The sequence below is a fragment of the Notamacropus eugenii genome, chromosome 3, assembly GCF_028372415.1.
Source record: "Notamacropus eugenii isolate mMacEug1 chromosome 3, mMacEug1.pri_v2, whole genome shotgun sequence".
Classification (NCBI taxonomy): Eukaryota; Metazoa; Chordata; class Mammalia; order Diprotodontia; family Macropodidae; genus Notamacropus; species Notamacropus eugenii.
Genome location: NC_092874.1, coordinates 347,072,838 through 347,093,253, shown reverse-complemented (window position 1 = coordinate 347,093,253; position 20,416 = coordinate 347,072,838). Strand labels below are relative to the sequence as shown.

Here is a 20,416-nt window from a genome sequence, read left to right as displayed (position 1 = left end):
GGCCACACTGGGGAGTTTTACCTTGTAGGTGAGAGTTTGACACCTCTCATCTAAAAGGTATGGATATTGCATTTTTCATTGGAATATCGCCTGAAGGCAATAAATAGGAAGCCACTTATTTGGTGATAAGAAAAAATATAAAGTATGTAGCCTAAAAGAGTTGTTACGTTTCTACATCTATTGTGCTTTCTACATTTTTTTCCACACCAAGTCCTCCCAGGGGGCCCTTCCCCTCTAACATTTCATCAATCCTTGGCTCACAGGTGTACTGCAGTCAACTTGAGGCAGAACAAATTAACTTTTCATTGTGAATATTTACACCTAGAAAGTTGGACTTAAAGCGATGGAGGAAAACGTTAATGATGCTGATTAACCTTTAAAATGCGTGCGTAGTAATTTTTCTTTCTTCTGGAGGGCTGGTTGTTGAACCTTTACTAGCACACCCCTGCGTCCACCCCGAGGCCCTTTTACGAGCTATGTTAATGACTAGGGGAGGGTGAAAGGCTGTTGCTGTCCGCCCCAATCAGAACACAGTTACGGACCAGAAGACACGTAATCACCTCCTACTCGAGCTGTGAGTAACATAGTTTCCAAAGGAAACCTATGTCAATTTCTCCACCAATTTCAGTCGACGCGGCATCATTCCATCTGTGTCGGACCAATCAGCGCCCCTCATTCTTCAACACCAACCAATGAGAGCAGGGACGTGGCGTTTCCAGCACCGCCTCCTACTCCTCTCAGCCGAAGCCCGGCAGCCTCCGGCACTCGAGGAGGGGAAGCGTGAAGGGGAGCGCTGCTCTCTGTGCAGCTGCTCGAACCCGTGCCATTGGCTGCTGCACTCAGCGCGCATCTCCCGAGCTTCGGGGAGCGAGGGGTCTCCCGGAAGTCCTCGCGCCGAAGGGGTCCTGGCCGGCCCGTTTCCTACCGGGGTAAGCACGAGATAGTCGGTCAGAGGCTTAGGAGAGACCGGCTCGGGCTCCGGGCTCCGGGCTCCCATCTCCCATCGCTTGCTTTCCCCGCGGGACTCTGCCGTGGTGGGTTGTCGAGGGCAGACCCTCTGGAGGAGAGGGCAGCACTGGCTGACATCCCGCGGGCGCTCATCGGTGGCTCATAGGTGCGTCTGCACGGTGTCAGTGCCAGCCCACGTAGCGTCTGTGGCCGGCTGCTATGGGCTCCGGGGGGAGGGGGAGCCCGTTGAAACCTCCAGGAGTGTCGCTTGGCTTCTATAGGCTGGGATTCTTGGGGCGTTGGTGCCGAAGGGCACTGTGGCTGGCATCCCTGGGCAGGATCATCTTGGACTATCTCTATTAATCTTTGAACCGCAACTGTCCTGAAGGGGCACAAAGTCTCCAAGTTGTTGCACCCTGGCTTCAACGTAATGATACAGTTTGTGGGCGGGGTTCTAGCAAAATTTTAAAGAAATTGACTACGTAGCTATGTCTTGGACTGAAAACCCGTGGAACGATTTACAGGATTGAATGTTAACTTTCTTTTTTAAGTTCATCTTTGATCAGCCTTACTTTTAACCTTGATGATTAATTTAAAAGGCAAAGACGATGCTGCCCCTTTTCCTTCACTCTGCCCATGCCAAATATATGTAGGCTTATCTCTATCATAGTCTATAGAAAATAGGCATTTCCATTTACTTGATATTTTTTCTCCCAAGTGAATGATGTGGCTGAACTCTGGAACGATGATGTATTTCAAATGAGATAATATTTGTAAAGTGCTGTCACAGTGCCAGGCGCCTAATATACATTTGCTTTCTTTCCTCATCCAAGAGGTTCCAGTGTTCAAGGATATAATGCAGTTACTACAGTATTATTTGCAAACAGCAATAGCTAGAGAATCTCTCGACTTACAGGGAACCTTTCTTTGGGATTCCTCTACTTCCTTCATCACAGAGGCAAACACAACTACTAGAGGTTCCACGTTTTATATGCCTCCATTGCTATCAATTAGAAGACCTTGAAAGAAATACTTTTAAATTAAATTGCGTTCTGAATGCATTAATGAGTTTCTTTCATTATAGGAACAGTTTTAAGACTTCCTTTCAATGTTGGCTTTACTTGATCCCCTGTTGGAAAGTAGTATGAAGAAACGGCGTTTGAAGTCACTAAACCTCTTAGAGTTTCATCTTTCTTCCCATCTCCTCTCACTGTCCTTTCCCCTCTCCTCCCACTGTCCCTTTCTTTTCCCATCTTTCTCTCCTCTTACCCCTCTTTCTTTCCTTATACCTGTTTTCTGAGAGGTCAGTGTGAGAAACTCCTGATATAGAAATTCTCAGTATGAAAGCATTTTAGCAACTTATGTGTAACCTGTAGCCTGAGTTAGCAGTTGAAAATCAACCAGAAATTAAGTATATACGATAGGGATTTAATTTAAAGAATTACTATTTACTAAGAACAGGACGGGAAAGTTATTAAAGTGACCAGAAGTACAGCCACATTAATGAAGAAACGATATAAATATCCTCTTGGGCAATCCACTTAACTCTTAGTTTTCTGTTCTCTTAAATGAGAGGATTGCCTAGATGAACCAGATTCCTGCTCTAGATCTCTGGTGCTATAGGATGGGCATAATGTATGCTGTTGGAAAGTGTGTGACAACAATAGCATGTATGATAATTTTAACTTTAATATGTAAAGTTGGAGGACTTTCTCATATATCATCTCTTTTGATCGTCCCATTAACTCTTACATTAGAACCTGTCTCATAATTTCCTTTTAATTAATGTCAACTCTTCATTGTTATGTAAAAGAAGTCTGCGTTAAATGTTCATTCTTCGTTTTGGAATGTAGTCCAGTATATATATATATATATATATATATTCAGTTATGCCCAACTGTTTATTCCTACAGATTCAGACAGTGGCATACTTATCTTCCTCTGTGCTCAATTCTTATGAGACAGTTCACTCAAGAATTCAGTAATTGAGTACCTGTTTACATATGTTTTGCAGAGCCCAAGCATCTGTTGTTCAGTTGTTCCAGTCTTATCCTGCTCTTTGAGACCCCATTTTCTTGGCAAAAATATTAGAGTGACTTGCCATTTCCTTCTTTGGCTCATTTTACAGATGAGGAAACTGAGGCAAACAGGGTTCAGTGACTTGCCCATCATCAGGAAGATGAGTCTTCCTGACTCCAGGTCTGGGGCTCAAATCCATTTTACCACCTAGCTGCCCCAGATTACAGTTCTTCCAGGACTCCTCCTATGTAGTTTTCCTATGAAACATTCATATACAATTTATATGTATTATTACATGTATACATGTATGTATGAACACACACATAAGACCAAGTAAAATATTTGATGTAATTCATCAGCCCTGAAATGGCTTTATTTAAAAGAATCAACAAATAGATGATGAGAAAGACATTTTATTTATAGGGAGTTTTGGTGTGCTTTAGTATAGTAAAAAAAAATTTTCAACATTTCGGGATCCAGGCATATTCTTTGTTGTTCTTTTTCCTTTCACCAAGGTGTTTTTGTGAATTCCTCAAATTTGTGAAAACTTTCGTTGTTTATCATGCTTTGCTTCTTTATTGCCTTGAAATTCCAGCTGTCTTTTTAGATAACTCATTACTTGATTTGCGCAAGATTGTCTGCCTGTCATCACTTCAGCTTTTGATTTTATTGCTTGACTTGGAGAAAAAGAGTTTTTAGAAATTATCTCCTAAGCAATAAGGATTAAATGTCATAGTTATCAATATTTTGAAGGAGGAAAAAGGGCCTAAAATTGTCATTAAACTTTAGTTTACGTTGAAAATTTTGTAATTTTTATAAAACATTTAATTTCTAGAATTCTAGTATGTATGTTTGCATATTATTTATCTTGTGTTCTTTTCTTAACTTTGGAAAGAATAGGACGGACAGGACTTTCAGATCTCTTCCAGCTCTCAGGCTTTGATTCACAAATTAATTTTTAAATAGCCTTATGTAATAGCAAGCAAAGTAGGACCTTTTGCTGTTTTTATTTTAGTATAATCAAGTGTCTCATTGAATAATGTGATTAAAGATCTTCCCCACCCATTAATGGGCCTGGGAAAATTTGTAGGAAGGCCCACACATTTTCTTAATAAAGCCCTGGTTCTCAACGGTTGTGATGCCCTCTGGCTCTGAAAAGTGTTTAAGTACCTTGAGGTGAAGTTTTACCTTGGGGCTTATTTTTTTGATCCATTCACATTCACAGTTATGATTATAATCTGTGTATTTACCTCCATCCTCTTTCCCATCATTTGTGCTTTTAGCTCTCCCGTCTCCCTTCCCCTCCTCAATGGTATTTACTTTTCTCCCCCTCCTCCTGCAGCCTTCCCCTCCTTCTTTTAGCCCCCCTCCCTTTTACTCCCCTTTACTCTTATTGCTTCTTCCCTCCCTTTTAGCCTCCCTCCCCTTTCTTCCCCCTTCCCCTCCTACTACCTATAGAGCTAGTTAGGATTATCTACTTAAGATTATTGTTCCCTCCTTTAAACAAACCAGATGAGAGTACCTCTCAAACAATGCTCATCTCCCTCCCCTCCTTCTCTCTACTATAGTTTTGTACTTCTTCCTGTGATGTAATTTGCCATTTTCTGCTTCCTCCTTTTCACACCTCCTATTACAATCCCTTCTCATACTTAAATCATATTTTTGACATGACATCATTTACTTTATACCCGTTCCCTCTATGTATATCCCTTTTATCGTAATAGCCGCACAGTTCTCAAGATTAACAGGTATCATCTTCCCTTATAGGGAGGTAAACAGTTTGCCCTAATTGAGTAACAAGTTTTTGTTTTTGTTTTTCCCCCCTGTTTACCTTTTTATGATTCTCTTGAGGCCTGCATTTGAAGATCAAATTGTCTATTGAGTTCTGGTGTTTTGGTCAGGAAGCTCTGGAAATCCCTTATTTCGTTGAATGACTTTCTCCTTGCCTGAAATGTTATGCTGAACTTTGCTGGGTAGTTGATCCTTGGTTGAAGTCCCAACTCCTTTGCCTTACGGAATATTGGGTTCCAATTCTTTCAATCTTTTAATGTAGAAGCTGCAAGGCCCTGTGTGATCCTGACTGTATGTCCTTGATATTTGAATTGTTTCTTTCTGGCTGCTTGTAGTATTTTCTCCTTCACTTGATAGCTCTGGAATTTGGCAACGATATTTCTTGGGGTTTTGAGTTTGGGATCTCTTTCGGTAGGGGAATGGTGGATTCTTTCGATGACTATTTTGCCCTCTGAGTCAAGTACTTCTGGGCAGTTTTCCTTGACAATTTCCTGGAAGATATTGTCCAGACTCTTTTCTTCATCATGGGTTTCTGGCAGGCCAATAATTCTTAAATTTTCTCTCCTGGATCTATTTTCCAGGTCAGTTGTTTTTCCAATTAAATATTTTACATTTTCTTCTATCTTTTCATTCTTTAGATTTTGTTTGACTGATTCTTGTTGCCTCATTGAGTCATTAGTTTCTACTTGCCCAATTCTAATCTTCATCGCATTGTTTTCTTCAGTTAACTTTTGCATCTCCTTTTCCATCTGACCAATTTTCCCTTTAAGGAGCTATTTTCTCCATTTAATTTTTGTACTTCTTTTTCCATTCGACCAATTTTCCCAGTTAGGTTTTGTGTTTCCTTTTCCATTTGATCAATTTTCCCAATTAGGTTTTGGGTTTCCTTTTCCGTTTGATTAACTCTTCCTTTTAGGGAATTATTTTCTCCAGTTAATTTTTGAACTTCCTTTTCCATTTGTTCAATTTTCCTTTTCAGAGTGATGTTCTCATCAGTGAGTTCTTTTTTTATAATTTTAAAATCATTGGCCAGTTTTTCTTTCATTTCCTTCTTCAGCTGTTCCAGGAAAGCTAGCTGTGCTTGCGAGAAATTCATAGTCCCATCTGAGGTTTCAGATGGAAGTACAGTCTCAGCTCTGACCTCTTTGGTGTTTGTGTTTTGGTCCTTATCCCCATAGAAAGATTCTATGGTTTTTTCACTTTTCATCTGCTTTTTCCGATTCATGATGTTGACTGAGTGTTGTAGCTTCTGGTTCTTTCAGTCAGAAGGTACAGATCTTTAAATTGAGCTGATGTGTCTAGGCTAAAAGCAGGCTTTTGTTTTTTGTTTCCCCGATCAACCCTGGGGTTAGCTTGTTAGGTGTGTGGGAGGGGTGGTCTGGTCTCAGGAGATCTCCTCAGCTGACCTGAGGCAAAGGCAAGGTCAGGGGATGGTGATCCCAGCTTCCCTATTGTCTTCCCTTTTCCCCTGGAGGGCTGGGGCACGCCTAGAAGCTAATGCGTGTTCCTGCCCCTCCTGGGGCTCGTCTCCCGGCACTGAGGCTTGCCTGGGTCTCAGTGCGAATTTTCTGTGTCCTGGGTCCTCTGTCCTTCTGGATCGCCTCCGCCACAGTAGGAAGAATTCCCCTTTGCTATTTTCCTAGCCTCTGGTGTTATGAGACTATTTGCCCCCTTCTGCTGTTCCCGCTGATCCAGGATTTTTCTGGGGAAATATTTTATGGTTCTTTCACGGTCATCAGGGGGGAGGAGAGAGCATTTACTGATCACTCTGCCATCCTGGCTCCTGGAAGTTCAAGTAGGTGACTTACCGAAGTTTAGTCTTCAGGCTGAAGGTTTCAAGGGCTGCTGTGCTGATATCTGGAGCTCAGTGGCTCTCACCGGCTCAGTTTGGCTGGTCTCCTGCTCTGCTGGTTCCTCCCGCCGCTCTCGGGCTTCTCAGGTGCCTTCCGCCCCGCTGCGCTGACCGTGCTGTGCTGTGCTGACCGCGCTGTGCTGTGCGCTGGGGGCTTACCCCCGTGGAACAGATCCTTCCCGTGGACCTTCCAGTCTAACCTGGGCTCCGAATCCATCAAAGTCTGTCACCCACTGGATTCCGCACCTCCAAAGTTTGGTCAGATTCCGGGGCTTATTTTTTTTGGAAGGTTTGTGTGCCAGATGAGACTCTGGGAAGCTGCTAAGCAGCGCCCAACCCCCTCCCCCCCAGCTTTGAAAACCCAGATGTTGGTGCTTGCCTCTGTTAACTATGTATGTATGGTCAGACAGTTATTTGTCTATTGATCTGTGTTGTATGTATTGCTTAAGTCAGGCATCTGGATGCCTTGTCTGTTGATCTATATTTCTCTGTATTTTCTCTGAAGTTCAGGGTGCTGACTTGTTGGGGTCCCCTAGACCATTACGGGGATCCCTATACCCCGACCCAAGGCTCTTGTCCAGCAAGACACCTTGATCTAGTGAGTAATGAAATGAGGCAGGAGGCAAGTTGGTGAAAACTCCGTTTATTCCAGCTAGCTCACACACTTTTATAGCCTTAATTACGTGAACATTCCTAAGCCTATACCTTGAACCTATCACCTAACACTATTCCTTATATGGGTGTCTTCTCCACTGGATATCCAGAGCTGAACAAAGAACTGCCACGTTGCCAACAAAGACAAGACCCTTCCTCCTGAAATCCATCTAGTTCCATCTAGTTCCACCCCTACTGACAAGCCCCCAGGTTATCTAGGCAGGCTCTCAGTGTGGCATCCTGCGATGGACAGGGGTCAGCTCTAACTCGTCCCGTTACACTGACTTTTCCCCTTGAACTATGTGAATGATATATGTGCTTGATTCTAGTAGATTGCTGACCCCTCGAAAGCTGCTTTTCCTTTTAGAAAAACAGATCTAAGAACCCTCCTGTGTATGTGAGGGTCCTTGCTTTTCTACCTTCATTGTAACTTTTTTCTACTTGAGTACTCAAATGGCCCTGTAGTATTATCTATGTAGGAATTCCCTCCTTTTGGAGACAGCAGAATCAACAAGTACTTAGGTATATCAGAAACTCTGCTGGGGGAATGCAAAGAAAAAGCAGACCTGCCATGTCTTCATGCAGCTTACATTCCAGTAAAAGAAACATTAGGTGGTGAAGACCTGAAGTAGCAGGGAGGCTATGTAGAAAGAAAAGTATGTGTCTGAGAGATTGTGGAGCAAAAAGACAAGATTTAGAAACTGATAGGAGGTGTGAATGAGCGGTCAAAGATGGCATGAATGTCACTTGGGTGACCAGATGGATGCTCAAATCCTATATGTCTTATTATCTGAATCTTTCTATATATCTTTTGGGAATAAAGTGCAACTAGAGGCCACTTCTGGTTCTTTTTAATATCATGGGTACCATTGTGACATTTAGGGCAGTGGGGTGGTACAGTGGAGTCAGGAAGACTTGAGTTCAAATGTATCCTCACTAGCTGTGTGACCTTGGGCAAGTACCTTAACCCTCAGTTTCCTTATCTGTAAAATGAGGTGGAAAAAGATGGCAAACCACTCCAGTATCTTTGCCAAGAAAATCCCAAATGGGGTCACAAGGAGTTCCACATGACTGAAGCGACTGAAAACAACAAAACTGTAACATTTGCAACATCCATTTGTTTTACCTTACTCTTAACCCACCTTTTATACATGCACACACACACATACACATACACACACACATATCTTTGATGATCATGTCTTTAATACTACTTTCATACAAGGTATTGTCAATAATATAGACATATACATATTACAGAGGAGTGCTAATAAACATTTAACATCTGACTTCCCCCGTGGGGAGAAGCACACTTAAATTTAATCTGCCTTATTAATTTTCTTCATTACTTTCTTAAGTCTAGATAATCAACAAAGCAATAAATTAATTAAGCTCTGATTTGTAGTGTTTGCTGGTTTCTGAGGTGTAAAGGCTCACACTGAAAATTCAATAATCAACTCTTGTATACTGATGAGTTGGTTCAAACACAGCCTTGCACAAGTATACATATATACATGCATATGTTTATTAGACTTCAGTGTGCATTTATCTAGTTTTTACCATGTTTTCTAGTGTGTCTTAAGAAATGTTTGATTCTGTCCTCATTTCTCTCCCGACCCCATTTTTTGATATGACCCTGCAAACTCCCTGCCTTCAAATAACCATGTTCAAACAAAGCAAATCTCACAGTGGCCATTTCAAAAAATGTGTGTCTTTCTGCATATTAGTCTGTGGCTTCTCTTGTCAGGAGATTGGTAACATCCCTCATAGATCATTGCCTAGGACAGACTTTACTTGTTGATTTTCTTTTCAGAGTTTAGTTTAGTTCAGTTTAGTGTTTTTCTCGGTTCTATTTACTCCATTTAATACCCATTCATACTTCCCAAGATTTTCTCAAATTGTTTTTTAATCATTTCTAATGACACCTTGATATTCTATTGCATTTATTTGTATGCAACTAACAATAGTTTGTTCAACTATTCTCCAATTGATAGACATTTTTATTTCCAGTTCTTTCCCTTTTCCTTTTCCCTTTTTTCACCTTCAAGATCAGAAAGTTTATTTTGTATATAATATTCTCTTCCTGATTGTTTCCTTCCTTTAGCCAACTTTCCCTCTCCCACCCTACCCCTGTTTAGTTTGATGTATTTCTACATCAAACTCTTTGTGGTTATTTGTGTATTTTTTTGTTCAGACAAAAATGAGATTCAGTTCATGCTTGCCTCCTCCTCATTTGTGTAATCTCACACTTTAGATTATGCAAAATAGAAAATTTCACCCCTTCCTCTTTTCAACATTACATATATATATATATGTATATATATATATATATATATATATATATATATATATATATATATATATACATATATATATGTATACACATACATATTTCTTTTTCAGCCCTCTTTGCTCTCGTAAAACCCTGAGAAGAACAAATCCAACCTCCATGTCAGGCACACTGTTTTTCTTATTTCACTCTCCAAAAACTGTTTAAAGACATTAAGGTTCTGAAGGGACACTTGTTTCTTCTCCTTTATCTGAATACTAATTACTCACTGTACTAAATACAGTTACTAAACACTGCAGAAATAAAGATAGACCTAAATAATTGGAGATACACTAATTGTTCCTGAGTAGGACAAACCAGGATAATAAAACTGACAATACTACTAATTCAGTTTACTTATGCAGTGCCATACCAATCAGTGTATTCTTTATGGAACTAGAAAAATAACACTTCATCTGTAGGAATAGATCAAGCACTCTGAAGGTTCATGTACGTGAAAAAAAGTGGGAAGAAAGAAGATCTAGTAGTGTCAGATTTTAAACTTTATGAAGCAATAATCATCAAATAATTTGGTGCTGGTTTTAAAAAAAGGTCAATTTATGGAACAGATTAAGTATACAACATAAAGAAGCAAATAGATCTACTGGCCTACTCTTCAGTAAACCCAGAGACCATAGATCCTGGGGTAATGTTCACTCTTTGACAAAAGATGCTGGGAAAATTGGACTGTAATTTGATACAAATTAGTGTTAGATCAGTATATCATAACATCAAAGTAAACTGATGTAGATATATATATATAAAACATCATGTCATAATCAGTTTAGACAGATGAAGGAATTATTTCTCATATCCATAGATAAGGTTCATGACCATACAGGGGATAAAAAGGATCACAGAAAATAAAATAGACAGTATTGTTTACATAAAATTTAAAAGTGTTACAAATAAATGCAATGCACCTATTTAGAAGGGAAAATTAACTAGAAAAAAATCTTTGTGGAGAGTTTTTCTGATAAAGGTTATTTCTGAAACCTATAAGGAAGTTATTCAAATTTATAAGAGCTCATTCCCAGTTGACTGGCCAAAGGTTATGAGTAGGCAATTCTCAAGGAAAGAAATTTAGGCTATTAATAGCCATATTAAAGTAAGGCTCCAAGTGATATAAGAACTTAATGAGAGATGAAAATTGAAGCAGCTCTTTGGTTCTATCTCACACTCATATTGGAAAAATTGACAAAAAGGAAAATGTGGCAGATGTTTGAAAGGTTGGGGGGAAAGAAGCACATTGTTAATAAAATAATCCAGCACTTCTTCAAAACAATTTGAATCTATGTCCACAATGTTACAAAGCTGTACGTATTCTTTGGTCCTGAAATAATATTAGTAGGTCCATAATCCAGATAGCTCGAAGAAAGAAGAAAAAGACCCAAATGTATAAAAATGTTTATAATAGTTCTTTTTGTAATGGATTAGAGATGAAAATGATATCCATCAGTTGCAGAATGACTGAACAAATTATGGTGTATGAGTGTAATGGAATACTGTTGTCCTGTAAGAAATGAAAAAAATTTAAAAGAAATATGGCAAGACTTGTATGAACCATTGCAGAATAAAATAAGTGGAACCAGAAAAAGACTATATACTATAACATCACATCTGTGTGATAGTATGAAAAGAACAATTTTGAAAGACTTCAGAACTCTTGATATAAGTAATGATCAACTGTAGATTCCAGATGACTGATGAAAAAATGCTACTCATCTCCTGACAGAGGTTATGGACTAATGCAGAATGAGACATGCTTCTGGACATGGCCAGTATGGGAATTTGTTTTGCCTGATGACTGCTGATTTGCAGTGTTTATGTATTCATTTTTATTTTCGTGGGGAAGGAGGCAGACAAAATAAATCCTTGCTAATTTAAAAAAAAAAATCAATTAAAAAATGTTTGCATTGTATCATGGTACAGCCCCTTCCAATTGCTGGAATGTATTTTACCTTTCTAGTTTTTTTTTTTTTCCAACCCTGGTATTTACATTTTAAAATTCTTACTCAATTCTAGTCTTTTAATCAGGACTGCTTGAAAATCTTTTCCATTAAAGTTCCATTTTTCCTCTTTTAGGGGTATACTCAGCTTTATACAGTAGATTATTCTTGGTTCTAAATCTATTTCTTTTCCCTTTTGGAATATTGCATTGCAAGATCTCTTGTTTATATTAGAATACTTCAGGTTTTGTGTGATCCTCAGTATAGTTCTTTGATACTTGAATTCCTTACTAGAGACCTGGTGTATTTTTAATTTTACAGGCAAGGTCTAGGTGTTAGGACATTCCTGGAACTCTTGCAGTTGATTGGTATTTTCTTTCTATCATCAGTTTGCTGTCTGATTTAATAGATCTGGGTAGTTTTTATTTGTGATTTCTTGAAATATAATGTCCAAGTTTTTTTTTTAAATCATAGTTTTTGGGGGTGGAGTCAAGATGGCAGAGTAGAAGCAGGGACCTGCTACAGCTCTTCTCCCAAACCCCTCAAAAAACCTGTAAAAAATGACTGAACAAATTCTGTAGCAGCAGAAGCCACAGAATGATGCACTGAAGCAAATTTCCAGTCAAAGACAGTCTGGAAGGGTCAATGAGAAGAGTCTATTGCAGCAGGCTGGGAGTGCTGGCATGGATAGAGCTGGAGCAGGTCTCAAGGGACTGAATTGCTGGTAGTTGTTCTGGTTTCCAGACTTCTCAACCTACAGAAGCCAGAGACAGCTTCGAAGGTCATTGGGAAGGGTCTCTCACCTGGCTGAGAAGGGAGTGTGGTATGGCCCTGGCCTCTGGACCCAGCCCCAGAAAGGCAGCAGCCACTGCTGAAATGGAGGCTGCTTCTGGAATCCTCCACTTAACAATGAGCTCAAAAGTCAAGTAATTGGTTAGGAAAATGGGCAAACTGGGGTAGGGGAGGTGTTGGGGAGGAGGAAGAAACAGAGTCTAGATTCTTTCTCAGTGAAGAGGTATATTCTTACATCACTGGTGACAAGGAAGATCAAAACGAACAATCAGAAGACACAAAGTCAAAGCTCCTGCATCGAAAGCCTCCAAGAAAAATATGAATTGGTCTCAGGTCATGGAAGAACTCAAAAAGGATTTTGAAAATCAAGTAAAAGAAGTAGAGGAAAAATTAGGAAGAGAAATGAGAATGATGCAAGAAAATCATGAAAAACAAGTCAACACCTGCTAAAGGAGAAACCAAAAGAAATGTCGAAGAAAATAACACCTTTAAAATTAGACTAACTGAAATGTCAAAAGAGGTCCTAAAAGGCCAATGAGAAAAATGCCTTAAAAAACAGAATGAGCTAAAAGGAAAAAGAGGTCCAAAAGTTCACTGAAGAAAATAATTCCCTCAAAATTAGAATGGAGCAAATGGAAGCTAATGACTTTATGAGAAGTCAAGAAATTATAAAACAAGACCAAAAGAATGAAAGAAATAAAAGACAATATAAAATATCTCATTGGGGAAACAACTGACCTGGAAAATGGATCCAGGAGAGAGAATTTTAAAATTATTGGACTACCTGAAAGCCATGTTCAGAAAAAGAACCTGAGATATCATCTTTCAAGAAATTATCAAGGAAAACTTCCCTGATATTCTAGAACCAGAGGGTAAAATAGAAATGGAAAGAATCCACTGATCACCTCCTGAAAGAGATTCCAAAAGGAAAACTACTAGGAACATTGTAGCCAAATTCCAGAGTTCTCAGGTCAAGGAGAAAATACTGCAAGCAGCCAGAAAGAAACAATTCAAATGTTGTGGAAATACAATCAGGATAACACAGGATTTAGCAGCTTCTACACTAAGGGATCAAAGGGCTTGGAATATGATATTCCAGAAGTCAAAGGAACTAGGATTAAAACCAAGAATCACCTACCCAGCAAAACTGAGTACAATACTTCAGGGGGAAGTATGGAAGTTCAGTGAAATAGAGGACTTTCAAGCATTCTTGTTGAAAAGGCCAGAGGTGAATAGAAAAGCTGACTTTCAAATACAAGAATCAAGAGAAGCATGAAAAGGTAAACAGGAAAGAGAAATCATAAGGGACTTATTAAAGTTGAACAGTTCATGTTTCCTACGTGGAAATATATTTGTAACTTATGAGACCTTTCTCAGTATTAGGATAGTTGGAATGTGTGTATGTTTGTATATATGTGTGTGCATGTGTGTGTGTGTGTATACGGAGAGAAAGAGAGAGAGAGCAGGGTGAACTGAATATGAAGGGATGATATCTAAAAAAGAAAATTAGAAGAGAAGAATATACTAGGAGAAAGGGAAAGGGAGAGGTGGAACATAGTAAATCATCTTACATAAAAGAATCAGGAAAGAGCTTTTACAATGGAGGGGAAGAAGGGGAAGGTGAGAGGGAATATGTGAGCCTTCCTTTCATCAGATTTGACTTCAGGAGGGAAAAAATAAACATTCAATTGGGTATGAAAGTTTATCTTTCCCTACTGGAAAGGAAGGGGGAAGGGGATAAAGGGGGAGAACCAGATAACGGAGATAAGGGACACCAGATGGAGGGAAGGGGTAGTCAGAAGCAAACACTTTGGTAAAGGGACAGGTCAAAGGAGAAAACAGAATAAACGAAGGGGTGAACAGGATAGAGGGAAATATAGTTAGTCTCTCACAACAGACATGACTGTTATGGAAGTGCTTTGCATGACTACACATGTATTACTTACATTGAATTGCTTGCCTTCTCAATGAGGGTGGGTGGGGAATGGGGAATGGAAAGAATGTGGAACTCAAAGCTTTAAAAAAGAATGTTAAAAATTGTTTTTACATGCAGCTAGGAAATAAGATATATAGGCAGTGGGGTATAGAAATCATCTTGCCCTACAGGAAAATAGAAGGGAAGGGGATGGGGGGATGATAAAAGGGAAGACAAATTGGAGGAAAAGGGAGTCAGAATACACACTGTCCTGGTGTGGGGAGAGGAGGGAGATGGAGAGAAAATTTGAATTTCAAAATTTTGTGGAAATGAATATTGAAAACTGAAAATAACAATTTCTCAATGAAAAAATCAGTTTTCAGTGACTGATTATTAAATTATGTCTCCTTTACCTATTTTCTAGGTGAATTTTCTTTATATCAGGTAGCTTACATCTTCCATTATTTTTTCAGTCTTTTTTATATTGTTCCCAGTATTTCTTGGTGTCTCATGTAGTCTGTGATTTCTCTTTGTTTTATTCTAATTTTCAGGGATTCTGCTACTTGGATATGGTTACTGCTAATCTCCTTTCATTTTATTACTCTAGAATTTTTCTCTTATTTTTTCTCTTGCTTCATCTAGGTATTCATCTAGTCCATGTTAAAAATATATATATATTTTTTTCATCTGCTTGTATTTGTAATGGCGTTACTGTCTCTTAGGCTTGATTTTGGAGTGTCTCTAAATCTACAATATTTTTCATACTGATCATTATCTTTTTAAAGTTTTCTCACCTCTCTGGCCTTAGTGCCTTGATTGATGTGACACATGGCATCTAGATTCCTGTGTTTACCTTGTTTCTTGAGGGTAATCACTCTGGAATTTTGAGATCTGGAGAGCTAAGTCTTCAGAGCCCTCTGTGGAGCTTGGAGCCCCTGGGTTGTCATGGCTAGAGTGGATGTTGGTGCCTTCCAAATTCTCCATTGAGTTTCCAACCTTCTTTTGGCTTTCTGAGATGGCTTTTCACTTTTCACTCTTGCTGTCTCTCTTGTGTCTCTTTGACACAAAGAATTGTAGACTATGCGCCTCTGACTCATCTCATCCTATTAGGAAATGGGTGGCTTATTTGCTTGTGCTGGTAACTGGCTTTGCAAGTGGCTCCCTTCTCTATTTCTTGTAGGTTTCTGGATGACTTTTAATGTAATTTTTCAGTGGAATAATTAAATTTACTTTCTTGATTAGTTTTCTTGATTTTTATTTGGTCTCATGTGATTTCCTGGTTTCCTGGAGTTGATGGAGTTGGAGGCTGGAGGAGGAAGACTTATCTACCTGCCTATATTCAGATAGTCATCTCAGCCAAAAATTTACTAGGTCACCTGCTGCTGTGATTCTTTTGAGGTCATCATGCCCATGTTCCACAGCTATAGCTTAAGTATGTGGAGAATATTACCATTAAAGAGAAATTTTTTTAAAAATTAAGTTATTTTATTAGTTTTCATTGTTCCACAATCACTTCCATGTATCTTAGATTTTTTCTCCTCCCTCCTTTTTCTTTCCCCCTACCTTCCCCCTCCCTCCCCAAGATGGCATACAATTTTATATAGGTTCTACATATACATTCCTATTGAATACATTTCACCTTAGTCATATTGCATAGAAGAATTAAAATGAATGGGAGAAATCATGAAACAAAGCAAAACATAACTTAAAGGAAAATGATCTGTTACATTCTGATTGAATTCTGTAGTTCTTTCTTTGGATGTGGAAGGCATTTTGCCTTAGAAGATCATTTGGAATTTTTTTTAAGTCCTTGCATTGCAGTGAAGTTCTAAGTCTACCAGAAAAAACTCTCGCACACTGTGGTCGTTGCTGTGCACAGAGTTCTCCTGCTTCTGCTCCTTTCGCTCAACATCAGTTCATATAAGTCTTTCCAGGCCTCCCTGAAGTCTTCCTGTTCATCATTCCTTATAGCACATAGTATTCCATTACATTCCATTATACATACCTTAATTTATTCAGCCATTCCTCAGTTGATGGGTATCCCCTTGATTTCCTGTTTTTGGCCACTACAAAGAGTGCTGCTGTAAATGTTTTTGTACATGTGGGACCCTTTCCCATTTTGATGATCTCTTTGGGATACAGTCCTAGAAGTGATATTGCTGGGTCAAAGGGTATGCACATTTTTGTAGCCCTTTGGACATAGTTCCAAATTGCTCCCCAGAATGGTTTGATCAGCTCATAGCTCCATCCACAATGAATTAGTGTTCCAACTCTCCCACATCTTCTCCAACATTTATCATTTTCCTGTTCTGTCATATTAACCAATCTGATAGGTGTGATGTAGTACCTCAGAGTTGTTTTGATTTGCGTCTCTCTAATCAATAGTGATTTGGAGCATTTTTTTCACGTGACTATAGATAACTTTAATTTCTTCCTCTGAAAACTGCCTGTTTTCATATCCTTTGACCATTTATCCATTGGGGAATGACTTGTATTCTTGTACATTTGACTCAGTTCTCTATATTTTAGAAGTGAGGCCTTTATCACAGACACTAGTTGCAAAAGTTCTTTCCCAGTTTTCTGCTTCCCTCCTAATCTTGGTTGCATTGGATTTGTTTGTGCAAAAAGTTTTCAATTTAATGTAATCAAAATTATCCATTTTGCACTTCATAATGTTTTCTGTCTCTTGTTTAGTCAAAAATTTCTCCATTCAAAGAGAAATATTTTTAAGGCAATGAGAGTATTTAGATCATTGTTTGTTTTTTCAGATATGATCTAGCATGCTCTCTTTCCTATTCAATTCTGGGGCTAAATAATTGTCCAACTGTATATCACCTCCCCAAGATGAGTGGCCTTTCTAGCTATATTCAATAATATGGGCAATAGAACTTTGCTTGAAAAATGTTTACCAAGGCATTAGTCTTTAAATAGGAGCTCTGTGTGTGTGTGTGTGTGTGTGTGTGTGTGTGTGTGTGTGTGTTGGAAGTATAAGTGCATTTTCTTTAAGTGACCTACAATTCTTTTCCATAGATTCTTATTTGAAATGAAAAACAAGGTTGTAATTTAACCTTTATTTCTGTAATTACTTTTAATCTCTGCTAGATATGTTTCAGTAGTTACTTTGATGTGTTGGTAAATACCTGAATTTTGTGACTGTTATTAAATTGGTTTTTAAAACAGGAACAAGAAATGGAAGCCTTGACTGATGCTACTTTCCTAGCAACTAAAATTAAAAACACACTGTGCCAGTACCACAGAATTGAAGATGATAAGTGGAGAATTGCTAAGAAAACAGTAAGTTTTTTATACTTGCTATCTGTAATAATTTTTAAATTCTTTCTTCAGTGGAAATTTATGATGTCCCAGAAGTCTTAGTGTCCTAGAAGCTTAATTTTAAACTACCACAGTTTAAAACTGTACCAAAACTTTTGGTACATACTATATTGTAAAGTGTGACCATTCATATATTGTGGTTCACATAAGTTAGATTGTTGTTCATCAGGCCTAGATTTTCACAAAATAATGTTCAGTACATTAACATTTTAGAACCCTTTTACTATGCTGAAGGATAACAATTATCTCATGATTTAATTTGCAGTGTAAAGTTATAACCTTTTACTCCTACAAATATTGTCTTTTAGGGAACTTTAGAGTATCAGCCATTATAATGAATAGTTTCTCCAAGAAGTGCTATCAAACTTATTTAATTTCTCCTATCTGATTCACAGAATAGATTGTGTAGGTATATGTGGTAGGATGAGGTCTAAGGGAAGGAGCAGTAAACCATAACTGAGACTTTGAGTACTTTTGTTTTTTGTGGTTGACATTTATTTATTCAGCAAATGTGTATTGAACAATTACTGTGTCCAATGCACTGCATTCAATCTTTTCCTTTTTTTTTTTTTTTTGGAAGGAACTTAGAAACTAATTATACATGGGCTTTTTATTTTACTGTGAGGGACATTACCAGGGTAGAAATTATGCACCAGAGACAGTGATTTGAGTGGATGTAAAACTAAGCTAAGAAAAATGTATTCCTAGTAGTTTAATATCAGTATGAGAGGGAGGGCTGTTACTATTAATCCTATATTGGTTAATATTCTCATTTATTAACTAAGTTTTGAACTGAGAAATAATCTTATCAAATTCTTAACATAACGACTGTATCATAATGGTTATCATCTTGAGATAAAGAAACTGAATTTTGAGGACTGTATGGATGGAGCCAAGATGGTGAAGTAGAGAGAGCATTTCAGCCAAATTCTGCCAACATTCCACTCCAAACAATTTTAAAATAATGTATCAAATTCTGGAATGACATAGCCAACAAAAGGTCAGGGTGAAACAGTTTTCTAGTCCAAGACAACCTAGGAGATCAGAACGAAAGATCTATGAAACTGGGGTAGGTGTTGGCCCATAATGGAGTTGATCAATAACACTGGAGCCTTGGAAATGGGTGCAGTAGCAGCAGTTTTTAAGATCTCCCACCTCCCAGAGACAGTAAGGGAATTGGACAGCTTGTCATAGATTATGGGAGAACCCTCTGTTAGCACTGGGTGAAGATGGTGCACTATTTGGCTGCCCATGCTCCATTATCCAATTTTGAGTCACAGTTCAAGGGTGGAGAGAGTTACGAGAGAGCAGGGGCCCTGGTTGCAGTTTGAGGATGGAGAAGAGTGCTGGCATTTGCAATTGTAAGGAAATAGGGCCCATATCTGGGTAAGGACCAGAGCAGAGATGGGGGAGGAGAGTAGTGATCACACCTCTCTCCTGATCACACCACCTTGAAAGCATTGAAAACGTAAAGATTTCTACCTCCCTTTCCTCCTCTGGAAAACAGCCTAAAACTTGGGACAGTCATCCCCACCTCACCTACCACAGGTCCAAATCTAGCATAAAGTTCAAAATCAAAAAATAGGCTGGAAAGATTAGCAGACAAAAAAAGAACCTGACCATAAAAAGCTACTATGGTGACAAGGAATTTTAGGACAGAAACTCTGAACACAATGATCTGAAAATATCTACAAGCAAAGCTTTAAAGTAATATACAGATTGGACATAAACTGAACAAGAATTCCTAGAAGAGTTAAAAAAAAGATTTTTTTTTTTAAGAACGAAAATAATTTTAAAAAGAAATGAAAGTAATGCACAAACATTATGAAAATAGTTTAGTAAAAGAAGTACAGAACCTCACAGAAGAAAAGAACTCCTTAAAAAGCACAGTCACCCAGCTGGTAAAAGAGGAACAAAACTTCACAGATGAGAATAATTTCTTATAAAGCAGAATTAACTAAATGGAAAAAGAAGTACAAAAATTCAATGAAGAAAATAATTCCTTAAAAATTAGAATTGGTCAAGTGGAAACTCTTGACTCTGTTAGACATCAAGAAATAATTAAAGTCAAAAGAATGAAGAAAATGTGAAAAATTTCATTAGAAAAACAATTGACCTTAAAAATAGATTAAGGAGAGATAATTTAAGATTTGTTGGACTACATGAAAGTTATGAGGTATATATATGTATGTGTAAGAATATATATATATATTATATATGTACGTATGTATTCCTTTCCTTTCCTCTTCCTCCCTTCTCCTTGTCTCCCCTAAAACCTTAGACCCAATGCATTCTGAAGCCCATGGACTGAACAGCAATGAGTCCTTGCCCAACCTCCACTCAATGGCTGTTTTTGGACCCTCCTGGTTTAGCGTGAATGTCAGTAGTAACAGTTTCTCTTTGAACCAACAACCCTTAGGCTCCTGCGCCTCCCAGAGTGCTTTATCTACTTATTTTTTTTTTCTATTAAAGGTACCATTTCCATGACTACTTTTAAAGAGGTCTATTCACTGAATGGGCATTACCTCACTTTAAGTGAGTACCTGAAAAAGCCTTAGCCTAAAAGAGGGCAAGGTCTCCCACTGCATCCTGAGCTGTCTCCAGTCATCCTGATAAATGTCTGGTCACTGGCTGCAGATGGCTCAGAAGAAGAAAGTGGGGCTGGTGACCTTGCACAACCCTCACTCAAAACAAAGTCAAGGGCAAATCATATCATTATTTCTCTGATGTCATGGTCCTCTTTGAAAATGAGGGATGAACACTATGTGTGTGTGTGTGTGTGTGTGTGTGTGTGTGTGTGTGTGTGTATGTATATATGTGTGTATATGTATGTG

General features: G+C 38.5%; 1 protein-coding gene across 2 annotated transcripts in view; it reads left to right on the top strand.

Annotated features, from left to right (window-relative positions):
* The first annotated feature begins 797 nt into the window (after positions 1 to 797).
* The window catches only part of STARD4 (StAR related lipid transfer domain containing 4), a 32,271-nt gene continuing 12,652 nt past the window's right edge, over positions 798 to 20,416 (top strand). The window contains exons 1-2 of one of the 2 annotated variants that reach the window (XM_072597184.1): positions 798 to 929; positions 17,430 to 17,543. In XM_072597184.1, the coding sequence (XP_072453285.1) occupies positions 17,439 to 17,543 (105 nt within the window). In that variant the 5' untranslated portion in view covers positions 798 to 929; positions 17,430 to 17,438. Of the gene's footprint in view, positions 930 to 988; positions 1,115 to 17,429; positions 17,544 to 20,416 lie in introns of those variants that run through there. The other variant, XM_072597185.1, reaches the window with a different exon arrangement.